Consider the following 27,415-nt stretch of genomic DNA (forward strand, 5'->3'; position numbering starts at 1 on the left):
TCTTGTAGGTGGAACAGCTGAATGCCAGTTTTCATTAAGACCAGTCATTTGAATCAGTAACTGAAAAGACAGGCTAGGTTAAAAAAAAAACAACACAACAACAAAAAAAACCAACTTAAAATAAATTCCAGTGGCATTTTGAGAAGAAAACTGTTAACTGCTTTGGAACACGTGTTTGTTTTGGGATCTGTTCTCTAAACACACTCTTTTTTTTTTTTTTTTTTTCTTTTTTCAGTGGGTTAACGTTCTCTAAACACACTCTTTTTTTTTTTTTTTTTGTCCTGTATCAGTAGGCTAACTAAGCCAGTGATTTTAAGGGTGTGTTATGTGTTTTTTTGGGTACATATACAAGATAGATCTGTGTACGCTCCATGCCAGTCAGCCATCATCATTATGGATACCTTGTGTGCAGCTGTTTTGCGTCCATCTCCTGAGAGCACTTTGTAGTCTTATATTTTTTTTCCCCTAACTCTCAGTTGCAAAGAATTCTCTTTATATGTTCCACATTTTCACTGTAGTGCATTTCTTATAAAGCCAAGATATTTAATGAAAATATTAATAAAGCTTACTTATTTCATGTTACTTACAAGAATCCATGAGGAGTTCCTCTGTTAGCCCAGTTTGCCATATAGTTCTTCTTTCAGCATAGTCTTTATTATTTTTCTTTGGACAGTTCATTATCCATATTATAATTAATTAATCTTCTCCACCTTACAATTTCTCATATAATACTGAAACAAGTGATTCAACATCACCCAGGTTTATTTGATGAAGTATTTGATTAAGTACATTTCCATTGTTCTGGGTAGTTGGTTATCTTACACAAGATCCAGTGGGTTAGTAAATAACTTTATATTTTTTGTCTGCTTTTTGTTTAAATTATTTTTAACATAGGTCTTGAGTGATATGTGTATAGTACAGAAGTTCATTTTTTCACACATTTAGTGTGACTTTCTGGGATTTAACTAAGCATACAAGACACAGAGAATCACAAAATAATTTGTTTGCACAACTTCTTTTGGATACCAAAAGAAATAAGCATATCTGAGAATGGAAGGGATTACTATGAAAAAAATGAGGTGTAACGTAAAAACAAACAAACCACAGGGAACACTCTCAACCAAAATTGCCAGACATTTATTTATTTATTCATTTAGCAAAGTTTGGAGAGGAGGGGGAAAAAAAAAAAAAGAGAAACACTTGTGTGTTGCAAGAGGATTAGGGGAAGTGACTGCTGAAATCGGTATAAATGCTTTGTTAGGTCAGTCCCTGGAGCAGTTAGTGAGTAAAAAAGGAGTGGAAATAACAAAGTAATTCAAAAAGTAGGCTACGATACTAAATGTGTTTGCAGTTTCTGAATCTCTAGGATGTCGTTCTTGGGTTATATAGCTCTGCTCTTTTGTTGGATGTATTGTACTGCAGAAAAAGGTAAGCTTTAATGTGGAAACAAAACCCAAGCCTTTCTTAAATAATAAGTTAAGATAGTTACTAAAACAATATATAAATAAAATTTTTGCATTGCAGCCTATTTTAATGAGCAAAAATAATTGAGATTTCTTCTGGCAGTATTTGGCATATTTATTATTTAGTGTCCTGTCATAGGTGTTATTCCACCTATTTATTTGGGTAACTACTACTGTTATTAATTTGTTTTACAGCTTTATAAATGCTTACTATCCCTTTAAACCAAAACTTGACAACTCATTTGTTATTAATTATGTTTGTTAATTATTCTGACATCTAAAACTTGCAAATAGCTGGTAGATCAAAATAAAAAACATTCAATAAATGTGCATTTCTTTCTGTCTGAAATAATCTGAGAGAGAATCTGAGAAAGAGGAATTATTACTAAATTGACTGAAAAGCATACAAAATACCTCTTGAATAACAGACTGGCTTTAATCCATTATATGAGATAAACATATAGAGGTATGCTTTTGGACATGTTTAAATAGGTAGCTAGTATTCTGAGTGTCTTTTCAGAAGCTTCTGCTATTTTCTGCTTCTCTACTCAATTTTTTTTTTTAATATTTGTTTAGGTATGAAAACGGTGCTATGTGCTGTTGAGCTACTGCATCTTTGCTCAGTTCAGGTTGTTTTTAATTGTGGGTGAAGATTATGAAGACCTTATTAATCAAAACAACAGATGGATTTCTTTGAAAAAACTGAAAAATCAGGACATTAATGAAAATTTTATGTTTTTGTATGTACTTAAAATAAATACCACTCCAAAGCACTAAAAGTGTAACTTGTTTGCAAAGTAGTCTAGAAAACTCACGAAAATTGAAAAGAAAGTTTGCCTGAATTTGCACTTCCTTTTCACAATGCTTTCTTTAGATCAGAGAGATTGCAAAGGAATGTGAATGTGGCAATATTTGATTTACTTGGGACAACTATTACCACGGGTCATGCAAGGTTCTTAGTTCAAGCTTCATATTGAAGTCTGAGTTGTTCACAGCCAGGTTTTTGCACAAGGGCTGAAAAATATTTCAGTCTGAATTTGTAGTTTGTGCTTGACTTTATGTAAGTTGCTACCAGCATAATGACAGCAAGAAAGCAGCTTGAGCTATTTCTAACTGAGGTCAGGTCACACTTAAATACTAAATGATTAATTCCAGCTCTCCTACTGTCTCACTGAAGTATTTGAAGGTAGGCATTTAGTGCATGCTTTCTAATATAAGAATAAAACCCTCCCAGTTTTGGTGATCACACATAGTGAGTATTTGATGTAATTAATATAGTTTTGAAGTACATACTGTCAGCATGTTTCTTCTCAAGCTACTAAGAAACTGCATTAAAAATGATTAGTTGTAGTCAGAAATACATATACATACTGTGACACTTACGGTAATATATAGTTTGACATCAAGGCAGGAGTGGTAAAGCACAATCAGAGACAGTTGAAATAAAACCCAGAAAGAAGCATGTCTTAGTAATGAAGAGACTATCAGTAGTTTATCTTCCGTGTTTGTTGGGGTTTTTTTAAATGTAAACAAGGAGGAGTTAAGAGGCTCCATTCTGCACAACAGACAATAAAAATATAATTCAATTCTGAAATAAGGGAGGAACAAAACAGAGAAGCTCTCCTTGTGCTAAATAGGCTATTTTTAAATCGTAGAATTCAGTGTACTTTCTCAACTTGCAAACTGAAAACACTAGTTTTAATAAACTCTAATGAAAATTATGTAGAATTAGAAAAAAATCCTGTTCTCACCACTACAAATAAGTTTTTTGGGTAAACTAGCCATTTTAACACGTTTGAAAGACAGAATTAGCTAGAGGAGTCTTGTGTATTTTGCTTATTCCTGCATTTTGCAAAAACTTTGTTAAAAAGTCCCTACTACCTTTTTTGATAGAAAAGTAGTACCCTCTAGTGGACAGAAGCAAGATGGAAAGGTAAGACATGCCTGTGGTTAGAACCAGGGCACTGATCTCAGTCTTTGTAACTAAAACCTATTTCATGAATTATGACCATTCCGTGTGGTTTCTTGGCACTTGCTTAACTATTCTTATGCCCTAAAATTCTGTTCATGTTCCTACAAAATGTGGATTCTTGGCAGTTTCCTATTTTGTGGTGATTAAGTAGAAAACGTATGCTCATTTGATCACAAATGTCCCCAGGGTTTCCTGCTACATTTTCTATTGTAAAATTATTTTGGAGTTTGTAGCATGCACTTCAGTCACCATGATTTTTATTTACAATTTCTAGCTTGTAACGAACCTCCTCCTAGGAGGGTTAAAGAAGTGCCTACTGAAATATGGGACAAACCTCCCTATCCACATGGTACTCAAGTGACATACGTATGTCGGCCTGGGTATATAAAACTTGGACGAATTCTGTTTGAGTGCACTGATGGAGCATGGAAGCAACGTCTCCCAGGGGCAGAATGCAGAAGTAAGTATTTATGGAAAATAAGTGCAAACATTTGACCTGGTAGGTTACATTTCTTGTCAGTGATGTCAAAGTGAAATTGCCATTGTATCTTTACCTGCAACTTACTTATTTCAGCATCCTTTAAAATATTAACCTAAAAAGTATGTATGCATAAGAAAACATATTTCAAAGTTTCTTTTCTCTAGATCAAAGTATTATCCTGTTTTTTCCTTTACAGGAGAAGATCTCACTCTAGGCCAGCCTTACTAACCTGATTTATGTTAAGCTATTAAGGTATTAGGAGCTTGCTCCCAAATTTTTACAGAGAAGTCTAATGCAGATGAAATTTACAGTCTAAGCAGAATAAAGCACTAATGTAGCTTCTGAATGCGAGTTAAGAAACAGTATTGTCATCTTTTCAGTTTATTCAACTAGTTCTATGAAAGTTACAATTTCATAGAAGTAGGAAATTATTTTTCCCTGCCTTCTTTTTTAACCTATGAAGGAAAATGCACAATTAGGATGAGAGCTGCTATGTATTATCTCTAGTATACTGTGTTAAGATTTTAGAAGTATCTCATATCCTTGAAGAATTCATTAGTGGAGAAATTGAAGTTTATTATTGATAGTCAGCTTTTTATTTTCTGTAATAAATTAGTTTGGTAAAATGTAAGTCTTTGGTTTGATAATATTAAATTAAGCCGTAGGTGTCATTCATACAGAGATGAATACAAATACTGAGTAAATAAAGTTGCTACTAGTTTCTTTCAAAGTTTTTAATTTAGTCAACTTCTCAGTTTTTATATGTATTTTTGTGACTTCTCGGTGAACAAGGATGTTTCAAATTATACTAAATTTAGTGTTGCTTTTTAGTAACATATTTTAGTAAATACTGCCACCCAGTGAATAGATACTGACAGTGTCAAGGTGCAGGCAGATGGAGAAGGATGGTCTGCCACAGGTTAAGTGATCATGTTCCCTTTTCAGGATAGGCCACACTAGACAGCAAAATTGATCATGAGGTGGTCTGTTTTCTCTGAATCACACTGGAGCAGGTTTAGGATCTACTCAAATGCCTCCTCCTTAGAGTGAACAAGGATGCTGATACACTCCAAGAAATGAAATTGCCTAGATTGACAGGGACCAGGAAAGATTTCTTCTGAGGAGGCCTGATAGATTTTAGCTATGTAGTTTATTTTGCAGTCCATAATATAACATCAAAAGTGGATGAATGAGGGGGATTGGAGTTTGCAACTCTTTTGGGAATCCAGGACAAATATTAGGGCCAGGCCATGAGAGAAGTCCTATGGGGAAACTTTGAGCAGAAAGGGCGGAGGACCAAAAGACTCTGGTGGGCTTAGATCATCCCTTTGTACTTAGCACAGTCTGGTGGAAATTGTGCTGATTTCATTTCTAATCATGGATGGATTCTGTAGTGGAAGCTTTGAAGTCATTCATGTCACAGGTTGTAAGGAAAGCTGAAGTTACACTCCACCATTAAATTTGTCATAACACTTAAGATGAGCTCAGCCTTTTTAAAGGAACAAAACCTGCTAATTTGTTATTCAATTTTATTTTTTTTTTCCCCACACCAGATAAGCCCTGTGGACATCCTGGAGACACAGAGTTTGGTTTCTTTGAACTTACCAGTGGAAGTGAATTTGTATTTGGTGCCAGAGTTGAGTACAGATGTAATGATGGGTAATACTTATTTAATTCAATATATGGGAGTTAACATAAGTTGTTAATGTTAAAATAAGTGTCAGTTACAGATTTCTTGTCTGTAATGCATATGAAACTTACTAATATTTAATGCTTGGTTATTGTTTAAATTACTGTGATTATGCTAATACTACAGATAACTCTCTTGTGTGTCTGGTGCTGTCATGCAAAGTGTCTAAAATATTTAAGGCTGAAGCTTACCTGAAATCATGGTTGTCTGAGTAGAAAACAAGAATAGTGATCTTTCTGTAAAGTTGTCTCACGTCTCCACTAGGCAGCCAGTTCAGATGGCAATGCAGCTTTGTATGCTGGAATCACTGCTATCAGTGGGCGGTCATGATGCAGTTACATTAGTGAAGTCATTAGGCCATACAACAGAGTCTCCTGTTCAGAACCACAACTCCTGCTTAAATAATTTTTTTTGCGTTCTGAAGTGAAACGTATTGTAAACAATGTTTGAAGGAAGACATTTCTGGTAAACTACTAACGTGTCTTCACTAACTGCTTGGAAGAAATTCTTTCCCTTCTCTATTTGTCTTTTCTAATGAAAACTGCAGGAAGGCAAATATATAGTGTTGTGCCTAGTTAAGTATGCCTATGACTGAATTCTTTCCTCTTGAAATGCAAATCAGCTTTAAGCATGATGTAGTGACTTAGCCATGCTTTTGCAGTCTTTGTATTGCTGGAATCTACTCCTGAATCCTTTAAGTTCAGGCAGTTCTTCACTATCATTTCAGATTAGCTGTACTTCCTCTGACTGCGTTTCAGACAAAGCAGAAGCCACAGCATTGTGATCATATTGCCCTCAAACCTAAGACAGTACTAGCTTATTAAAGTATGAGATACATGTGGTTTGGATTAAGTCCTGTTTTGATGCTCTCACATGGCTTTGAGTCATTGTAGAACACAGACAACAGAAGTTTTACTTTGCTTGCTATTGATTGTGTAAGTTACCCTTAGGTTGTTTGTTACGTAGCCAAAGCTTTCTATCTCTGTAACGAAGAAGCCATCTTACTGACTACTTCCTGATTTTTATTTTTTTTTTGCCTTATGAAATTAGAAGAAACAAAATAGTAAAGAGGCAAGCCTAAAAACTACTCACATTTGTCATGTTTTGGTTAGTCTGTGCTATATGAAACCTACTTCGTTTCAAAAGTGGCAGTGCTGCTGTTTGTCACATAATGAGACTGTATTTTAGCATTTTTTACTTTTTATTTGGTAAGATACCAGATGCTCAGCCAAAGAAATTACCGTGAGTGTCAGGCAAATGGATGGAGCAATGACATTCCTCACTGTGAAGGTAAATGGAGTTTGACGTTTAATTCTTCATGAAACTGTCTTTTTATTTGTCAGATACTATCTAGAACTAGTCTGTGATCTCTCTACTAGTGTTAATACATGTATATTTAAACTTAAGTTACGCAGCAGTGAAACTCTTACAATGACTGCTCAGCCGTTTTCATTCAATAAGCACCTGAGCTTCTGTTAAAAAGCATTCACAATATGGAGTCTTGACACCCACAGGCTGGCTTAAAGCTCTGCCTCACCTAAAGGCCCTGATAGAGTTTATGTCTGCAAAACATGGTTACAAAAGGCAGGTGGGATGAGGCATTTTGGATGTATGTAAAAGCATGTGTTTTTAACTAGTTTCCTCTAATTCTCTGTTTTTGGAAACCTTTTTACCAGTTTCAAACCTGTATGTTTATGAAAATAAGCTTCCTTTCTTCCCCAATAAAATTTTTAACTAGTTTATTTTAATATATTTGCGCAGCAGTGAAATTTCTTTTGTAGTTAAGCATCTAAGGTCAGGAAAGTAGTAAAGTCAAATCTTCTCTAAGTAAAGTATCATAAATGAAAGTAGAAATCTTTCTCTTGTTTAGGGTCTGTTGCCTGGGTTTTGACATTTCCTTGGTCTCATATATTTCACTTTTAGTTTACTGGAGTTTGAGTAGCCTCAATTTTAAGCATACAAATCTCTATCAGCACAGTACAGAGCAATGGTTTCCAACATTTTTTTGTCATGTCGCCAAGATACTGCAGTTTCATAGTCCTCATAAGATTTTTCTTTCATGATTGAAGAGTTTTCATTAGTCTGAAATATGATTGCCTATGAAAGAAAGTATTTGTGTAGTGTCCTAATTGTGAGGAACATCGAAGATAGAATGGGAGCTCATAGAAAAAGCAGGTGGCTTATAAGATGGAGAATACTGTCAAAGAGTAGTGGGAGCTATGTTAGGCAAAACACCAGTCACTTTTGTACATGCTCTATTATTTCCATGTGAATATTTAAGAATGAGCTTTGATAGTAATTTCTACCTTAGTAAGAAACATCTGATGACATACATTCATTCTTCCTTTTTCTACAGTTATAAAGTTAGGAGATACAAGAAGTCTAAATTCATGGCTAACATTGTGTTTGTTTACTTTAGAAATATAACTGTTCTGATATCCTTATCTAGGAGTTTTAGTTAGTAACTGAACTGTTGTAGTCTGTCTATTGCACAGCACTTTTCCGGGTATTTGTCTATAGCAAACTCAGTTTGCCATAGCTCTAAAGTAAATGAAACTATTTTGACAAAGTTTAATGGTCCTATGTGTCAGTTAAGGCTCATCCAACCATCTATACTGCTTATATGTTCATTGGATAATTCAGATTGGGTGGGATCTCACAAGTGTCCTCCTATGTCAGTCTGTCTTTTTGCTTGGGGAATTGTATTATATTTGTTGTAAATGGTATCTGAATATATAACATGAGTGTATATTTTTAAAATGTGTAGAGAAATTACAGTGAGTTTTCTGTATTTTAATATGTCAGTTATTATGTGTGTCAATTTATTTTACAGAATAGACCTCAAAATGGCTAATTTTTTCCTTTCCTTTTGTTTTGTTTTGTTTGTTGCTTTTTTTCCAGTGGCAAAGTGTTTACCTGTACAAGCACCAGAAAATGGAAGAATAATTATGACTGGTGCATTTGAGCTAGGCCGAGAATATTCCTTTGGCCAGGTTGTAAATTTTGAATGTAATGCAAAATACAGGCTTGTTGGATCTAAAGAAATAATTTGCTCCTCTAATGGAAAATGGAATAGTGATGTGCCTCAGTGCCAAGGTAAAAAGGACAATATTTATTATCTGTAATTAAGAAACTTTATGCTCACACACTTCTAAAAACTGATTACCATATGGGAAACTACAAAGCTTTCACTTTATTCCATAGCAATTAAGCATAGTTTGTCTGTAAACAATCTCCATTGCATATATGCAGAAGAAGTAGCATAAGAAAGAGAAATCAGAGAATATTCAATGCTAATATAGTCATAATGGACCATCTGTTTATTCCACACTTTCACTACAAGATGTATGTTTTGCCAGGCCACAGTCAATTTCTTTGAAACTAGCTTTGGTATGTCTACATAAGATTCAATCACTTCAGTGTTGATTTAACCAAAGTACTTACAAAGAATTTTGAATCAGAGTTAAAAAAAACCAAGTAAGAATTTAATTTGCTCATGTTCTTAGGATTTACAAAATACAGAGAAATCATGATGGATTTTTCTTTCTTCAGACTAATGAGTTTTGACAAGTTAGAAGGCTAATTCGTGTTTAGTGTTTACAGAACAACAGAATCACAGAATAGGTGAGGTTGGAACTGACCTTTGAAGGTCTCTCAGAGCATTCAGCTAGGGCAAGTTGCTCAAGACCATGTTCAGCCAGCTTTTGAGCTTCTCCAAACATAGACGCCACAGTCTCTCTCGGTAACCCATTCCAGTGTGACCACTCTTGAGTAATTTTTTTTTTCTTGCATTTAAGTGGCATTTGCTGTATTTCAATTTCGATTTGCTGTATGTCAACTTGTTATTGGGTGCCAATAAGAACAGTCTGGATCCATCATCTTTACTTCTGCTGCCCCACCATAGTCAGGAATTTATACATATACACATTAATAAGATCCTCCATCCCCTTCAAACCTTCTTTTCTCTAGACTCTAAGCCACTCTTTCTCTGTTAGTTTTTCCAATTTCTTAATTATCTTTTTCTCTTCACTGGACCTGCTTCAGTGTTTCCATATCTTTCCAGTACTGGGAAGCTCAGACCTGACCACGGGACTCCAGATGTGGTCTGATGAGAGTGGAGTAGAGGGGAAGGATTGCCTCTCTTGACCTGCCAGCAACTCTGTTTTCTATGGAGTCCAAGATGCTGTTTTCTCTTTTTGTTGCACTGGCCCCTGTTCAACATGTGCAGCATGACTGCCAAGGTTTTTTTCTGCAAAACTACTTTTCAGCCAGTCAACCCCACCCTGCCCTGCCTGTGGCTTGTACTGGTGGATGGTGTTTTTCATCCCATTCTGCAAATAGAAATTGTATGGGATTGGATTGTCAATACGTAAGAATGAATCTCAGGAAGTTTGTTATAACTATCACTGTTAATATTCAGTCCATCAGGTTTCTTAGATTATTTATATGTTATCTGCTCAGAAAGTGTGCATTTAGAAGAGCAGCGTATGTATGTCAGAGTATCAGATACAGGTATGGGGTTGGGGTTTTTTCACAATTTCAGCACTGCATTTTGCAGCTTTGAAAGCCTCATTTATTATAATTTGAACAGCATGAAGTGGGATTGAACCCATGTGCTTGTAACACTTGCAGGATGTAATGAATTTTGTTAAACAATGACAGTTTCACTGAGCTATATTTAATCCTAAATACAAAGTAAATCCAGCAAAGGAATTCAAGAGAACTTTTTCACATCCTGCTCTGTGGCCTAAGAAACAAAATCTTGAATATATTCTGGCTTTATGAATGCAGTTTTTGGAAACTCAGTGGTTTTATTGGATTTGGCAAGGAGCTGAGGATGCTGAGGTTCTTTTATAGATTGTGAAGCGTTCTAGTATTAATTTTAGAGATAGTTTAGTTCTGTTTTTCCTGTTGTTGCCGTGATTTAACTAATTGTCTAGTGGCTAGGACAGAGCTTTAGTTTTGTTAGAAATTACAAGGAAATGAAATTGTCTGAGAAATGGACAATCTTAAATTTTAGCTAGCCTAATTGCTTATTTTAGAATGTTCTCTGCCCCCTATGTTAATTCTGAGATCCATTAAAATCCAAAGCAAAGCCCTGAAATCTGTCTCATGAACCAATTTGCTATTGATGCTGTGCTGCACCACACTTTTTAGCTGGCACCCGCAATCAAGTCATTGAAGAGTTCTCAAAGATTTTTCGAACAGTTTCCAAATGCAAGGGTTTTCGTGAAGTCGAATGAAAATAACCGAAACTTCATTCTAATAGTCATTTATTCTCAGCAAATGAAAATAAAAATATATGGATTTTTTTATTTCTCATTTTCAGAGATTATCTGTAATGTGCCAAAAATTCTGCATGGATATGTGCGTTCCCCTAAGAGGTCTTACAAGGAATCTGAACAGCTACAATTTGCCTGTGATGAAGGATACAGATATGGTGAAAGAGCAGATGTACGATGTACTGAATCAGGATGGAATCCAACACCCTATTGCACTGGTTAGCCTTGCCTAAAGCTATTTTGCCCATTTGTTGTGTTTGGAAGTAATTTAAGAGATTGGTGACAGCAAAAGTTAGTTGATTCATAACAAAAGAAATTCATCCACATCTGACCAATACCCCGTGGAGATGTGGAAAGATTGTGTTAAAGAGACTGAACAACTGGATAAGAGTATTCCATGGAGGGCAGTGGCAAAAATAGTTAATTTAGTCTTTTGTTACTTGAGTGTTGTTAAATAGGTGCGTGAAGACACGATTGCTCCAGTATACTGCATAAATGAAGCTAACATACTTCATACAGCATTAGTAGCTGTTGCTGTTTTCTTCTTTTTTTTATATGTTACTGTATTAGTGGGGAGAACATAGGAAAAAGTATCTTGGGTAAGAAAAAAATCCCAATTTAAACAAAAAAGAAGGATAAAGCTGAATCTCTTTAGCTATGAAAATATTTTATCTAAGGAATGGAAAAATCAGACACTAAAAAGAATATTTAAGCAAGCAGGAAAAAAAAGTATTAATACTAGAGAAATTCACACTACAAAAGGAATCTGAAATTTTTAATGACATGGGAAAATTAACATTTGAAACCAACTTCTTAGAGAAGTGGTATAGTTTTTGAAGTCCTATTCAAGTCTATCAAATCTTGATACCTTTTAAAGTGTGTTTAGCATGAACGTAACTGGTACAAGTCAGTGCTTATGCTCTATGTCAGACAACTGGGTAAAGAAATATTTGTTTGATACTATATGAATTGCAGCAGTATGAATAAATTGGGGAAAGTAAATAGTCTTAGCTTGATGACTTACTTATGAATCACAAGCGGTTCTTTGAGGGGGAGATGCAAGTTAAGGCATCTTCACGTCTCCATTAGTTGAGATGCTGTGTCACAATAGCCAAGACACTGCTGCTTGTAATCATAGGACTAACCACTCAGTAAAATACCACTCAACATCTCACCTTGTATGAACATTTGAGACAATAGCAGTTTGCTTGACCTATTGAACTGACCTCTGCATTTTTTATAAGTGTCCTGGTGAGCCTTACTGTAGTTTGAGCTGACTGAGCACCTGGTTGCTAGTCATTATCTCTATTCTTGAAATTTATAGATTACTAGTTCTGATCAACCAGTTCCAACCAACGAAGAACAATTCAAAAATTATCCCTATTTCACTGATTGAACTTCAACAAGAAATTCGTAGTGTACTGTGCAACCTTTTGGAAATGACTGGGAATTACAAAAGTATCTTTCAAAGTTTCTTTCAAATTAAAATCCTTACTTAAATTTGTAAGCTGCCTTTCAAGAGTTCTTCTGAAATAGTAAGAATAATCTGAAGTTGATGTGGCCATTTCCAAAGGAGTTTGAGCAAATGTGAAGTCCAATTTCAGAAGAATAAGTAGTCATTGATGGCCATAAGTGTCTAAACTGAAAATTACGAAGGAACTGTAGTGCTGGATTATACATAAAGCTGAAAACAATAGTACTTTCTACACAGCCATTAGGTCAAGAATTGTGTACCACATAAATTTGAAGTTCATTAACCCTAAGAACCATGGACATGAAGTGATTGAAAATCAACAGAGATTGAAGTAACATAGTATGCATGAATCCTGCCACTGTCCATGACCCTTATTCTAGGATGAAGACAGCAATTTGTTTACTGTAATCTGAACTGTAACTGCAAACCACATTATCTGTGGTGTTCAAACTTCCCATCAGAAATTGTCTGAGACTCTCTACAAATTAATATATTTGCAATACTGAGACTCCCTCCTGCTTTTTAACTTCCAGATACCTTCTGAGCAGTTAAGTTGACAAATCCATAATTTCTGAGGGTAGTCCTGTTTGACATCAGCCTTCTGGGTCATAGATTTTACTTTAGTTTCATTCAACAACAACACTTAAAGACTATAATTAAATCTCCAAATCCCACAAGCAGAAATATGTATGTTATGTCCCAGTTGAAATAGTTTGATGTCTATTTTGGGGACATAATTAATACCTTGAATCGTCTTCAAGAAATTGCCAATCATGAAACTGAAAAAAAATGTTGACAACAAGGCAACGTTGTAGGATGTTATGTACCACCCACCTTCCGTGGACCTGTTCCAGAAAGATTCCTTTAGAAATAAGTAGTCAGTCTTAGTGCCTACTCAGTTCTTGAACTCTCTGCTTCAAGATTAGTAATGGTACTAGTTAATACACATTGCCTACGGCTTAGCAACATACTGCTTTTGAGAAGTGCCAAACAAAACATTCTTCCAGACGCTGATGTACTGGGCTCTGATACTTTGGGCATGTTCAGTTAGTGGTTCTGGGTCCTACTTGACTTACCACTGAAGCTAGGTGATTCAGGAGTACATGCACACAGCTGATTCACCCACCTTCCTTCCACAGCAGGACCAACCTGTATTACCTTATAGTCATTGCCTTCCAACTCTGAGTATGTTGGCGATATTTTCTAAATTGGAAGTAGAATACAAGAAGACCCAAAAGACAGACTCTGGTTTATAAATAATATGTTTGCCTGGCTTCTCTGAGCATAAAGATATCGCAAACTTTTTAGAATAGTATTATCATCCTTTCTCAGTTGTTGAAATACTTCCAGTGTCAGTACAAGACCCTAATATTAATCACATAGCTTTTGAATGATTGGTTCCTAGTTAAGTATTGTTATTTCTCCATTTAGGACCTGCTAGTAAACCTCCTGTCCTTTGGGACAGTGTACATAAATGAGCCCAGGGGATCTGTGAGTGAGCCCAGCATAGATCATTTTGAGCTCTAGCTGTGGAATGACCTACTGGAAAAGATTAGTCAAGTTCAGTTTGATCACCTCTAGTTCTTGCTTCAACCGTTCTTTTTACAATTAAGCTTTAATCTTATAATTAGCATGGCATCAGTAACAGCTGTCACTCTTCTCTTACCAAACCATACATTCTAATAGTGGGAGAGAAATGTAGCCTTTTCTTTGCCCTAAGAAACATCTTTTAAACAATTTCATGCAGTTATGGTCAATATACTATGAAAATAAGAACTTATGCAACAAATATCAACATATTCTTCAAATTAGTATCCAATTTTTCTCTTTTTATTTAGAAATTGTATGCTCTCCTCCAAGAATTCCTGATGGGAACTTCAGACCTCAGAAAGACAACTACGTAGTAGGTGATGAAATCACAATACAGTGTAATCTTGGATATCATTTTAGAACATCAACTGGCAAAAGCACAGCTGAGTGCACCAAGAATGGCTGGGTGCCTGATCCAGGCTGTGTCCGTAAGTAGCTCTCATGAATGAAGGCACAACAGGTAGAGATGTTGGAAATATCTGTGAAAAAGGGAGTTGCTTGTTCATTGTGTTTCTTCATGACATAAAGCTTAGTTTGATGGTTTAGAAAAACCATCTATAAAAACAATGATATACTCTACATTTACATTGTTTATAAACATGGGTGTATTTGTGAAAGCATGTGTTAGAGTGCTATAGTCAGCTCCCTGTCAGAAAGGTTTATGGTCTGCCTGAGGAGTAGCATAGTAGTGAAGTAAGGTAACGTAGTGAGTGTTAAAGCATCCAAAACAAAACATAGATAATAGTTGGAAGGTATCTTTAACTGTAGTTATCACAGCTTTACATTTTTACTTGCAGTTGTATGTTGGTACATTATGAACATTCACAGGTTTATTCTACCTATTATAACCTGTCAAATAACAAACCAAGAAGTTCTTGTTTGTTAATGAGTCCTTTCTTGGCTTAAACTTCCCATAACTGCAATGCTAGTTTTGCCCAGTAAGCACAGTTTTAACAAATAAATACATTAGCAATTAATTTCATAATCTAACGCTCCCCAAATTTTCGTTGCTGAAAATAAAAGAAAAACTTAGAACGTGAGGGAAATCCTGATGAAATCAGTCTTTGTAATGAACATTTGGGTGATTTGAACTGTTCCCGAAAACCGCACTGTTAATATCTGGATTAATCTTTTTTCTATGTATGTGTGGGTTCTAAAATTCAGGTATCATTCTGACACCACCTCACTGACTATTGAATGGCTGGTCCAGTGGGTCATCTCACCTGCCCCAGCATGTAGGCTCTGGGTCAGAGCACTTCAGGAAGAATCTACCTGCTGTGGCCAAGTAGGACACCCTGTGTAAACTTCAAGGAGAGCTTCTGGGGACCTCCTCCTTCTAGCCTTGGCTTGTCCCTGAAAAGGGTCAGTTCTTTTGAGGAACTGAGAGAACAAAAGAAAAACAGTATAGTTTTTAAATAAAAATGAGAAGAGCTAGGGAGACCTTTTGGTGCAGAACCCTAAAAGTTACAAATTGAAATGGTGACAAGAGTCATCTCAGTTTTAAGAGTCTTAAAACTAGGGCTTAACTTAGGGCTACAAAGATGATTAAGGGAGTAGAGCATCTCCCTTATGAGGAGCGGCTGAGGGAGCTGGGTCTCTTTAGTTTACAGAAGAGGAGACTGAGGGGAGACCTCATTCATGTTTATAAATATTTAAAGGGTGAGTGTCACGAGGATGGAGCCAGGCTCTTCTCGGTGACAAACAATGATAAGACAAGGGGTAACGGACACAAGCTGGAACACAGGAGGTTCCACTTAAATTTGAGAAGAAACTTCTTCTCAGTGAGGGTGACAGAGCACTGGAACAGTCTGCCCAGAGAGGTTGTGGAGTCTCCTTCTCTGGAGACATTCAAAACCCGCCTGGACGCCTTCCTGTGTAACCTCATCTAGGTGTTCCTGCTCCGGCAGGGGGATTGGACTGGATGATCTTTTGAGGTCCCTTCCAATCCCTAACGTTCTGTGATTCTGTGTGAGTCCACAGTTCAGTGTCTATATCTAAGTTAACTGTCTGGAGTCTCATCATGATTAGTACAGTAAATTTAGTCAAGACACTCTACAAAGAAATTGCCATCTCGCCGTAGGACAAGTACTTACATTTGGTCTCGTGAAACAGCTTTAAGTCTGCTGAGACTATTGACTGAATTTTTGTTGGTTGCAATGGGAATGGAAAGAACCAACATAGGTATGGGTCATGACAAAGACATCAGAAGCAGAGTTCATTTGCTTCTGTGTTCCTTTGGATCCTTTGGACTGTGCTGTGCAGTCCTGATTCTATCAGTTTCAGAAAACACTTAAATGATGAAGCTGAATCTAAATTAATTTCTGAGCTTTTTGTCATGCATGTGTTGATGCTGTTGCTGTTAAATTCTATTTCAAGAGAAACCATGTGACTACCCAGCTATAGAAAATGGCAAGTTAAGTGGAACGCTGGAGTACTACAGAGACTATTACTTTCCAATGAGACTTAAGCAGCATGCTGATTACTACTGCAATAATGGTTATTCAACCCCAACTGGAGACTACTGGGTTCGAATGGTCTGCTCTGAAATGGGCTGGTTTCCAGAGCCAAAATGCCTCAGTAAGTATATTTCCACTATATGTTCAATTCTGTTATAATTTTCAAAGTTCTGTACAGCAGAAATTGTGCTGATGGGAGCACAAGACAGAACAAAGAGCAGTTTGTTAAAGTAGAGCTGCTTTAATTGACCACTGGAACTGCACCTAGACTGCCATTGTATCTGCAGAGCTCAAACTGTCAGCTGGTAAGTGACACTGATATGAGTAAGGCTGAAATGATGTTTTTGAAATGTGGAGATTCTTTACACCTGAAACTATCCATGAGATTTGGAAATACATAGGAAATTTTACTCTTCTCTGACTTCTGGGTCACTTGCACGCATCTACTTTTATCTTCACACAGAGTTGCACATATGCAACCAGAGAGTTTCTGCCCTATGTAAATATAGAATAATGGAATCATCAAGGTTGGAAAAAACCTTTAAGATTATCGAGTCCAACCATTAACCTGGCACTGCCAAGTCTACCACTAAACCATGTCCCTAAGCCATTCCAAGCTGATCTTTCCCTGCTGCCCTCAGTGGAGTGGTGCTCAATGCAGGAAACAAAAAGAGTTCTGCCTGGAGGAAAGGGCCAGATACTGAAGTAACACAGCTATAACATTCTTTCAGCCATCTTCATTGTATCTGGACCCTTGGGGGCACAGAATGCTGTACAGCCAGTGTGCTTAGCTGTTGCAAAAATCTCTAGAGCTGGTTTGAGAGGCTGGTACATTTGCACAGAAATGATAAAATCTCCTGTAAGCAAGTGCTGAAAATCACTCAGGGCAGACATCGAAGTTTTGGAGACATAGCAGACCAAACCAGAGCTGGTGTATGTGATGCTAGATGTACTGAAGTTAGCCAACCTTGCTTATAAACCCTAGGTAAGTGATCATCTTTACTAGACCACTTATTAGCACTGTATGTAGTGACTTGCACTTCTGTTCTTGTGATTCATTAATCTTGGGGCAGTGAAACAAAACATGCTTTCAGTCAGGTTTGAACATTAATGTCTTTTTGGGATAGAAGGAAACAGAAAGGTTCTAGGAGGCCCTTTTTTAGTAACTGTATTCCTAATAATTAATTTATCTCAGTTCTTGCTGTACAGATCACTGTGGTTAAATATACTCACCTTCCTTCTTTAGAAAAATGTCATGTCAGACAGCTGGAAAATGGTTATTTCTCATATAGCCAGAAGAATGTTTACAAGGAAGGTGACAGAGTTAAATATGTCTGCAATGATGACTATTATACTGAACATGAAGATGGGGAAGTCACATGCACAAAGGATGACTGGTCACCTCCTCCAAGATGTATCCGTAAAAGTGAGTATGCTTGTATTTTGTTGAAGTTTCTAGCTAAAACTGATAAATCCGTCATCGTATCACCTGCATTAATACATCACCACTGCTTAGTAACTCTAAGTCCAGGTGCTTTAGAGCTGAAACACAATGCTATGATTTTCTCAACTGGGTCATGCAGCTCTCATGTTCCTTTGTTATGGTTTAACCCAGCAAGCAGCTAAACACCACAAAGCTGCTCGGTTAGTCATGCCCCCCTTCTTGGTGGGATAGTGGAGAGAATTGGGAGAGTAGAAATAAAAGAACTCATCAGTTGAGATAAAGACTATTTAACAATTATAACAAACCAAACAATAACAATAACAATAATAATAATAATGAATTGCAATAAGAATGGGAACAACAATAATAAAGCAATCAAAGTTATAGTCATCTCACAAACAGCAGTACACCAATAAAAAGGCAACAGGGGAGAGGTAAGCCTCAGGAACCAGGACAGGCTGCCATCATTAAGGAGAAAAGAAGGGAAGGAAAGAAGAGAGGGAGGGATCAAACGGGTTGTCTCCTGCAAACTCCCCAATTTATAGTGAGTGTGACTCTGGGATAGAGTACATCTTTATTACTCCACTTAGCTCATACCCAGATCATCTGTCCTAGGTCACCTGTTCCAGAAAATCCTGGGCTTTCACTTCCCCCCATCCTCTTGTGCAGGGAGGGGCGGAGGGGGCAGGGTGGGGAGGAGGTGGGAAATAACCACAGATGCCAGCAAAATACTAGAAGAGAAACCCTGAGAAATTTAAACATCTGCTGGTGAGAACCAAAATAAAAATCTCACCAGCTACCCTAAGGAAAATAACTCTATCCCAGCAAAACCAGGACATCCCTGTATGCTGCTGAGGTCAGTCACTATACAAATGTGCAGAATGTAACCCTGTAAAATGTCCATACTTGACTCATTCAGATCTCCTAGAATGTAAGCTCTGGGATAGGAGTCACTGTCTTTTTGTTTTCAGTAGCGAACTTTTGTTGTAACATAGCTGTGCAGTAATATAATAAATAGTAATCATTCTCCTTGTGCAGCCTGCCATAATTTCTTGTCTCCTTTCAGCTTCTTGCTATGTTTCCTTTCCTGTTGGCATCATACTGGAAGGGGAGAGAAATAGAAAAGTTACCTCTTCAAACTCTGTCTCCAGCTTTTGTTCCTGACTTGCACCAAGCATGAAATTGCTAGAATGTCTCATGGGAACTTTATAATATTTAGATAATTATTTCATATGGACAAAATAAATAATTCAATCTAACTTTTCTTGGACTATAAAAATATATTTTTAAGAAACAGTTCTACCCTGATAGAACTGCCCATAGAGTGTTTTGGACCACCACTCACTGAGATTTTGACATACCAATGAGCAAGGAAAAATTTTGTGATTCCTAGTGTTAGCCAATCTTGAGCATCACTGGTTTAAACACCAAAATATTTTATGTGAAATTGGAGCTTTTGAAGATGTTGCACTAAAGTATGATTAACTTTGCTGCCAACAAGCAAATACATTCTCTAGTGTTCATCAGTATCTTTTTTTGTAACTTTATTTACTTGACTCTCTAATGTGCAACTATTGCTATTTGTTGTAGTGTTCTTAAAATGAAGAAACTCCTTCACAGAATGATTTCTTAGTAAAGGATGTAGCATACTACAGAAGTTTTCTTTCAGAATACAAGACCATAACATCCAACCAAGACGACCGATTTCCATCTATTTAGACTGACTTAAACAATGTATTCCAAGTGATGTGAAATCAGTTACAACATTGGGTCTGTCTGCACTAATGTTTCAGTGTGCAAGAAGGAGTCCTTTGGTACAGATTTGCTTTAGTCCTGCATTATGTGCACTCTGAATGTTTTCTCTTCGGTAGAGCTGAAGTGGTGCGTGCACACCATAGTGATCTCTGATATGTCCCCCCATGCAATATGGACAGACAATCCTCTTTATGCATGCACAGTGTGATGCATGCCCAACGTGAATTTCATTTTTAGTGAATACCATATGTGGACATACACTTTTGGAAGCTTGCAGGATTGCTGCAAATCAAATCCCAATCCATCTCTGTTTGTTGCACGAGTTGGTAACTCTGAACTTTGACTTTCCACTTTTCAGTTGTCCCCTAGGAAGAGAGCTCCATGCAGAAGCAAAAATTCATGCGCTCTTAAAAAACGTTCTAAATCCTACTGCTGTTTCATTTGTGTACCTCCTTCTGTGCATTATACGCATGTAGTTTAGCAGTGTTATACTTGGAAGAAATCCTGTCTGTCTCTTTCAGAAAAGTGCCAGAATATCAATTTTGACAATGGTTATTTCACCTTGGGAAAGAAAACATTTCATTTACAGGAGGAGGTCATCTATAGATGTCATACTGGCTTTGTAACTCCAGAGGGACATGAAACAGGAGCAATACAGTGTCAAGAAAATGGCTGGACTCCACTTCCAAAGTGCATCAGTGAGTAGCACAACGGCTTCAGAGCTCCCTATCATTGTTATTGCCACAGATGATGTCCTATGTCCTCAGATTTTTGTCATCTAGATTGGTAGAGTTTTCTTACTGGGCAGAGGGAGACTCAAATAGGGCATTGATCCTCCAGAGACTAACCTTTCTGGGGCTCCAAGAAACAGACAAAAAACAGGAAATCAGTAAGGCATGAAAATACCTACTGTCTTCTGGATGAGATCTCTTTCTGAACCTCTGTAGCATGAACTAGATGGTTATCAATAACTTCTCCAGTGATTCTTACCTGATACAAGGTCCATATGTCCAAATTTACTCCCAGTTTTCCTGCCTTTCACACATGTGAGAGAAGATCTATGAAGAAATGCTTGTGAATCAAGAGATTCTACCAAGAACACTCTTCAAATGTGACCAAACTAGATAAAAATGGGATTGATTATTTGGAAAGATGTTATCACTATGCATGTCTGCCCTGGTGTTAGAAAGTACACTTGTGAAAAACACTGGCGTGCTTTTTCCTGAAAATTCCTCTATATTGTTGTTGCCTTTCTCCTCTTAGAAGTTCCTTCCTCTCCCGAACAAGGGTGTAAGATAGTAAAAGAAGAGACTTAATCTTCCAGTGTTATCATAAACAGGCACATAATATTGACCAACTTTAGCTACTATTTTAGCTTGTCCTTATATTTCAGACTGCCTTTACCTAGGATTTTGCGGCGTTTTTTCTAACCCTCTCGCAAATGGGTGACAGGAGTACAAACTATTTCCTATGACACCAATTATAATAATATGTAGTAGAAGGAAAGGAATTAACTCTAAAAGAAATATTTATGCTTGATATTACTTCTATACACATTTCTGAAGATTACCACAATGGATATTATGCAAATATGCTATATATGATACTCTACATAGATATCTTGGCAATGCAGAATTTTTAGTGTTTCAATGAGTAGTTCAGCAGATTAGCACACACTAAAGCACCTACAGAAGTGTTGCTTCCTAAGGGTATTGTTTCTTGATCACAAAATGCACTAACTGTGGTTTTTTTTTCTGTAGAATCATGTAAAACACCTCACTTGGATATTTTGAATTACCACAAAAATAAAACTATGTTCCTGCCTGAAGAGACAATTGAGTATGCATGTTTGGAGGGATATCAAACTGCAAATAATATGCCAACAGGTACCACAAGGTGTGGCACAAATGGTCAATGGAGTCCAACGCCCCAGTGTCTTGGTGAATATTGTCGTGTTTGGTAATCAATGTAACTCTGTATGCACTTTATAAAGCTTTTTCCTTTGAGACTTTCTTTGTGTTCTAATCAGCAGAGATTAATGTACTTTTTGTAGGGTTTACACTACATATTAAAATATTTTGTCTTTGTAGCAATACAATGTGAAATGCTGACATTATCCAATGGAGATTTTTCTCCCAAGAAGGGTAAATACCGAAATGGAGATGTTGTGAAATTTACTTGTGCAAACAATTACTTAAGAGTAGGACCTGCCTCTACTCAGTGCTATTACTTTGGATGGTTTCCATCAGCACCAGTCTGTAAAGGTAATTCTTCTTTTAACTTAATTGTAGTAGGAAAGATATGGAAATGCCTAGGTCTTGAAGACTTCTGCAGATACCTTCTATAAGCCAGTCTTGCTCCCAAGAAGAATTATCCCATCTTTGTTTCTAAAAGGGCAGGAATGGGTCCTCTTTGGATCATTTCATAGTGTTTTGTTATTTCATGTGAAAGATTCTGAACACTTGAACTTTCTGTTAGCTTTTGTCATGCCAATTATAGTTCTCCAATAACTGAAAGCGAGTTGGTGAATGGCTTGCACAGGTTACTGAATATGAAAAATTCTTTATTGTTCAAAAAGCATAAACAATGTGCAATGTGGCAGCCAGGAGAGATTAACTTGTGTGATGTCCTCTCTTTCTGTATCCTAAGTGTCCTAAGTTTTGCCAATGCATTAGCTGATACCCATCAGATATTGGACCCTATGTTCCTTTTTCTGGTCACATGCTACTGAAGAAAAAAAAAAACCCAAACACTCTTTTGGAGATGACACAGAACTGGAACCAAGTAAAATAAACTTTGTGAAGGGTTTTCCCTGTGAAATTCCTCAGCTTCATCTAGTAGGATGAACAAACTTGTACAGAAGGGAAGACATATGCCCCTATTCTTCTCATCCTTTTTAAGACAGAGCACGACTTAGTGGCATCTGAAAAGAGTTTATTTTGCTGGTCCTATGCCCTTTCATGAGAAACCTCAAGAGCATGAAGGGTTCTCACATTTCTCATCTCCCTTTCTTTGCACTCAATTTCCTTGTCTTTTGTGCTCTCTTCTTCTTTTTACTCACTCTTTTGCATTTGAAAACATGTATGTTTCATATAGTTTGTTCCTTAGCTCAGGAACATTTTAAATTCCCTTAACAGGAGTTCCATTCACTTAATCAGAAGTAGATTCCTTTAATATACAGTATATATCACTTGCCGTGTGATTTTTATAACACATGTTATTATTTCTTGCAGAATTTTCACTCTTTTAAAAAAAATACTGAAGTTGCAATCCATATAACATGCTTCCCCCCACCCCCACACACACTTAAAACTGGGTTGGTTTTATCAGCCACTTATTTTATCCTAGCAGGCAATTGACAGTGCTTGGGAGTAAGAGAGTAGAGTGAGCCAGGGTCATGCATATCTGTTTGTGATCTCCAGCCCAGCATGAATCCAGATATTCAAAAGCATAAAACAATGACCTGTTTAATCAGTTCTACTGATTTTTCCTATCTTTAGAACACAACTCAATTTATGTTGCACTTAACATATAACCGTGCTAGAAGTACTGAGTTCAGAGCATATCTTTCACCCCTTAATTTCAGCGAACGCCAGAGGCTGTGGACCTCCACCTGAGATTACCAATGGAAGTATTGCTGATGGCTCTATGGAACAGTATCAGCATGGGGACATAAAGCAATACGAATGCAACATCGAATTTAAATTGGTTGGATCAAAGGAAATAGAATGTGTTGATGGACAATGGTCATCTCCTCCCTCTTGCATCGGTAATCTATAATAACACTTACTTGTACACTTACAGCTATTTTCACATTAAAATTACATATTTGCAAGTATAACATATGACATTCAAAATCATTTTATGCATGAGAAGTAAATGCACACTATGTAAAGCCAAAATTTTATTACTAGTATAATTGAAAGCTTAACAGTCCAATCAAAGAATTGTTGTGGGCCCAGATGAAATTATTATAGAAAGAAAATTAATACCTAATATATAAAGAATAATTATAAATATATAAATAATACAAAGCATTTATAATATGTCATTGCAATTGTTTTACATACACTTTCTCTTATTTACCCCTTTTTCTGGTTTTATGCTCACCCTTCCACTGCACCTTTGGGTCCTAAAGTCAATGGCTTCAGTCTGGTGTGTTTTGAAGGGAAATTACATCACATTATCGGTATCTCAAATCATTCACTGGGAGGAATAAGCTGTTGATCCTGATGATTTCCTCTTCCTTCTTACAGGATCTGCTTGGGGTAATTTTTAGGTTTGCTAGTTAGCTGTTATGCCTTGCCCCTTTTTCACAGGTTTACAAGTTCTGAATTAGATATGTTAAGTGTGTATTAAATAAGTTAGATACGTGTTCTTCTTATTACCACTAAAATCAGTTTTAACCAGCTCTAGGTCTAAGTTAGCATTTTGTGAGCTATTTGTGGCCTTGAGGTGCCAGGCTATGCCCTGTCTCTTACCATCCAGTGCCTATACTCTGCCATACCCAACCTTTGTCCCCACTTCTCAAGGACTCTGTTATCATACCAGCCCTGTAATCACCTGCATCATTATATTAGAGACATAATTATTCACTCTACAGAGACTAAAAACTTGTTACTACTATGTATATCAATCTATGGTTGTGCCATGCAGAGATAACCAAAAGTGAAATAAATAGCTAATAGCCTGGTCACTAGAAAAATTGCTGTTACAGCTAAAACAAGTAAAAGCAAGCCTTCTGGCAGATCAGGACAAGTTCTGACAAGTAAGCCTTTTGAGCCTCCATCCTGAGGTCTTGCGAGCTCAGTACTGACTCTGTGGTCTTTTTCTAGCAATGACAATACTGTATGTTGCTGAGGCACAGGGCTACCACAGGATGACTATGAATGCATTATATATGTTGCTGTCTTCCCTAGGCTAGAGTCAGACACGTCTACCAGTTTTTTACAGTCCTGATATTGAAATGGTGAATTCACAGAATCACAGAATCGCTCGGTTGGAAAAGACCTCCGAGATCATCACGTCCAACCGCTCCTGTCTACCCCCTAAACCATATCCCTAAGTACCTCATCTACCCGCTCTTTAAATACATCCAGGGATGGTGAACTCCACCACCTCCCTGGGCAGAATTGTTCTACAGTCAAGTCTCTTGCCTAAGCAAAAGCACCCACTTTCTGTGCGTATCTTTAGGTAGTGTACCTCTAACCTGAGAGTATGAATGTCAATGACAGGAGCTAAAAAATACTTGTGCAAAATTACTATTTGTTTTTAACACAGTGTCTCAGAATTGAAATAGAATGGCATATTCAAACTGAAAATCTGTAAATACAGAAAATAATATGGGTTGTTCTTATGGTGCAAGATCATCTAACAGCAGAATCAATAAATGGTGGGTTTTTTATAGATTGGTTTACTCTGTCTCTATACTTATACATTCTGACATGTCTTCTATGAGTAGCACTGATGGTTTAAAAAGTACAACATAGAGCTTGCATCTTTTCAATCCTTGATCCAGTAAGAACAGAGTAATTTCAGTGCACAGGCTCGAGAGAAGAGTGGTCCAAACCTGAGTGCAGGGTTTTTAAAATTTCATTTTTTTGAGTTTAAAATGGGTCTTCCTTCTCCCACATTAAGAGCAGGCTGTGTGCCATTATTCCCCTTACATGCCTTTTTCGTCCTTCAAAAAAACTACTGCTGCACTCATCTGTGTAAGCCATTACCCTTTGCTATCACTACCACTGCCACAGTGACAGCCCAAGGCAGAAACTGCTTTTATTATGCAGAGGTGACAGTGCTGCAGGCCCTCTAAGTGATATTTCAGTGGCTTTCAATTCATGTAATGATACTAATTGAAAGTACACTTACAAATATATAGGTATATAATCAAGTATAATTTTGACTGATCAGAATCAGGGATCCAGGTGAGTTGGATTGATCTCACTCAAGAGATGCAGATAAATTGGATTAATTGAAGGTTTTCTTACAATTTAGGGTTTATGTACTAATGAAAAACAGTTTGGGAAGTTAATGTTAACTGAAACTATTTGTGCAGCATGCTGTGGAGTTACCACAGTGGTGGAAAATGAAGAAAAAAGACAAGAGAGATATTTAATGAACTGACTAAAACATGCATACTGTGTTGAAGTTCAGTTGTTACAATTAATGGGAGTAAGTTTGACTCACCAAATGCAAATATAGTTATTTTTATTTAAGTTCTTTCAGCTATTCATATATGACTCTGATATTATTGTGGAATACTTCTGCTCTTCTCAACAGAAGACAAAATGTCATGTGGATCACCTTCTGCTATTCCCAATGTTGTTCTTCATCAGGAAGACCAGACCCAGTTTTCACACGGTGATGAAGTAATTTGTGGATGTAAACGAGGGTCTGGCAATTTTAAGGAAATGAAAATAAAATGTCTTAATGGGGAATGGAAGCCTTTACCTCTTTGTGCAGGTAATCTATTTCCATAATATTTCAGGTAAAATCAAGTAGGGAAGTACATATTTGGTGTACGGTGGCTTTTACGCATTTTCCTGGTAATGGCCCTTCAGAAGCCTCGGGACTTACCCGCAATAAAGTAGCGTGCCTGATGTGTTAATTACTTGTAGTTTTATGTCTCTGTACACTACTTTAGTTTTTTAAAATCCTACTGGGAATTTAAAATTATATTAACAGCCACAATGTGGTATGCTTATCCTATCCTCATAATTTTTATGTAGCTTAGTACTTTTCATTTCTGATCAGTAGTTTTCTCTTTTTTTCTCATTCCCACTGAGTTTTGCAATGGATGAATTGAATTAATGTCCTTTAAAAAGGTACAAAACAAAGCCTTTTCTTAAGGGGGAAAAAAATTACATTGGTGTCAGTAACTTAAGGAAAAGCAATACTGGAAAAGGAGTCTTGTCTGGGATAAATTACTCCAGCATTTCACTTATCTTTACCAGAATACAGTTTAGGATATATTCAATCCTTGTTTCCCCCTTTCTTCAGAAGTGATTCTCTATTCATCAGTGATTTGAGTAAACTGTGCCTTTATTTACTATTATGTTGAGGACTGAGTCTGGCACAAAACACAGTCTGCTTAGCTTGTGTTCTGACTCTCAGAATCACCAGTCCAGGAGACCTGCTTATGACTTGGATACTCTTCCACAGGAGATTAATACCTGATCCATATTTTGTGTGGAGTAGTACTTCCTTCATGCTACTGGTTCTACAAGCAAAAAAAAGTTTATTTTCTTGCTACCTTTTTATAGTTTTAGGGAAGAAAATTAGCTTAGTTTTTATATTACTTCACTTAGCAAAAGGAATACTGTCAATATAAAAAAATGCTTTGTGAGTGGAAACAGTCTCTACTTTAGATAGCAGCATTCTGTTTCTGTAATGTGGGAATCTTAGGAATGGCTTCAAACTATAGTAAATAAGAAACCTCTTTCACATTAGGAAGCTGATAACCTTTTCATCAGTGAACGTGCATGTACATATTATCTGAACTAAACCTATTTTTTCAGCTTCCTCTGCTGATTTTTTTTTCCCAGATCCATCTCCTCGGTGTGTAATTCCAATGAATATTGAGCTTGTGCACAATGATCATCTTTCCAAGCCAAGAAAGGAAACTAGGTTTCATAGGATTATACGTTATACATGTACATCAGCTGACAAAAGTATTAAACAGGCAACTTGTGTGTCTGGAAAATGGTCACCAGAGATTGAATGTGGAGGTATTTTCTTTAATTTGCATATAATTTCTTCATTTTATGTGGGGATGGTAAATCACAGAATCACAGAACGTTAGGAATTGG

At 36.7% G+C, this 27,415-nt stretch overlaps 1 protein-coding gene across 1 annotated transcript; it reads left to right on the forward strand.

Moving 5' to 3' along the window:
* Positions 1–1,367: 1,367 nt before the first annotated feature.
* Positions 1,368–27,334, forward strand: CFH (complement factor H; the record flags this gene model as incomplete). The annotated part of the gene is made up of 15 exons (XM_010178661.1): positions 1,368–1,428; positions 3,710–3,895; positions 5,470–5,575; positions 6,820–6,896; positions 8,508–8,702; positions 10,936–11,106; positions 14,201–14,380; positions 16,329–16,529; positions 17,655–17,834; positions 20,129–20,305; positions 21,368–21,547; positions 21,698–21,871; positions 23,194–23,376; positions 25,887–26,069; positions 27,152–27,334. Coding segments are annotated over exons 1-15 (2,437 nt in total), but the record flags the coding sequence as incomplete, so codon positions are not given.
* Between the last annotated feature and the right edge of the window lie 81 nt (positions 27,335–27,415).

Source organism: Mesitornis unicolor, unplaced genomic scaffold (assembly GCF_000695765.1).
Source record: "Mesitornis unicolor isolate BGI_N332 unplaced genomic scaffold, ASM69576v1 scaffold17982, whole genome shotgun sequence".
Classification (NCBI taxonomy): domain Eukaryota; kingdom Metazoa; phylum Chordata; class Aves; order Mesitornithiformes; family Mesitornithidae; genus Mesitornis; species Mesitornis unicolor.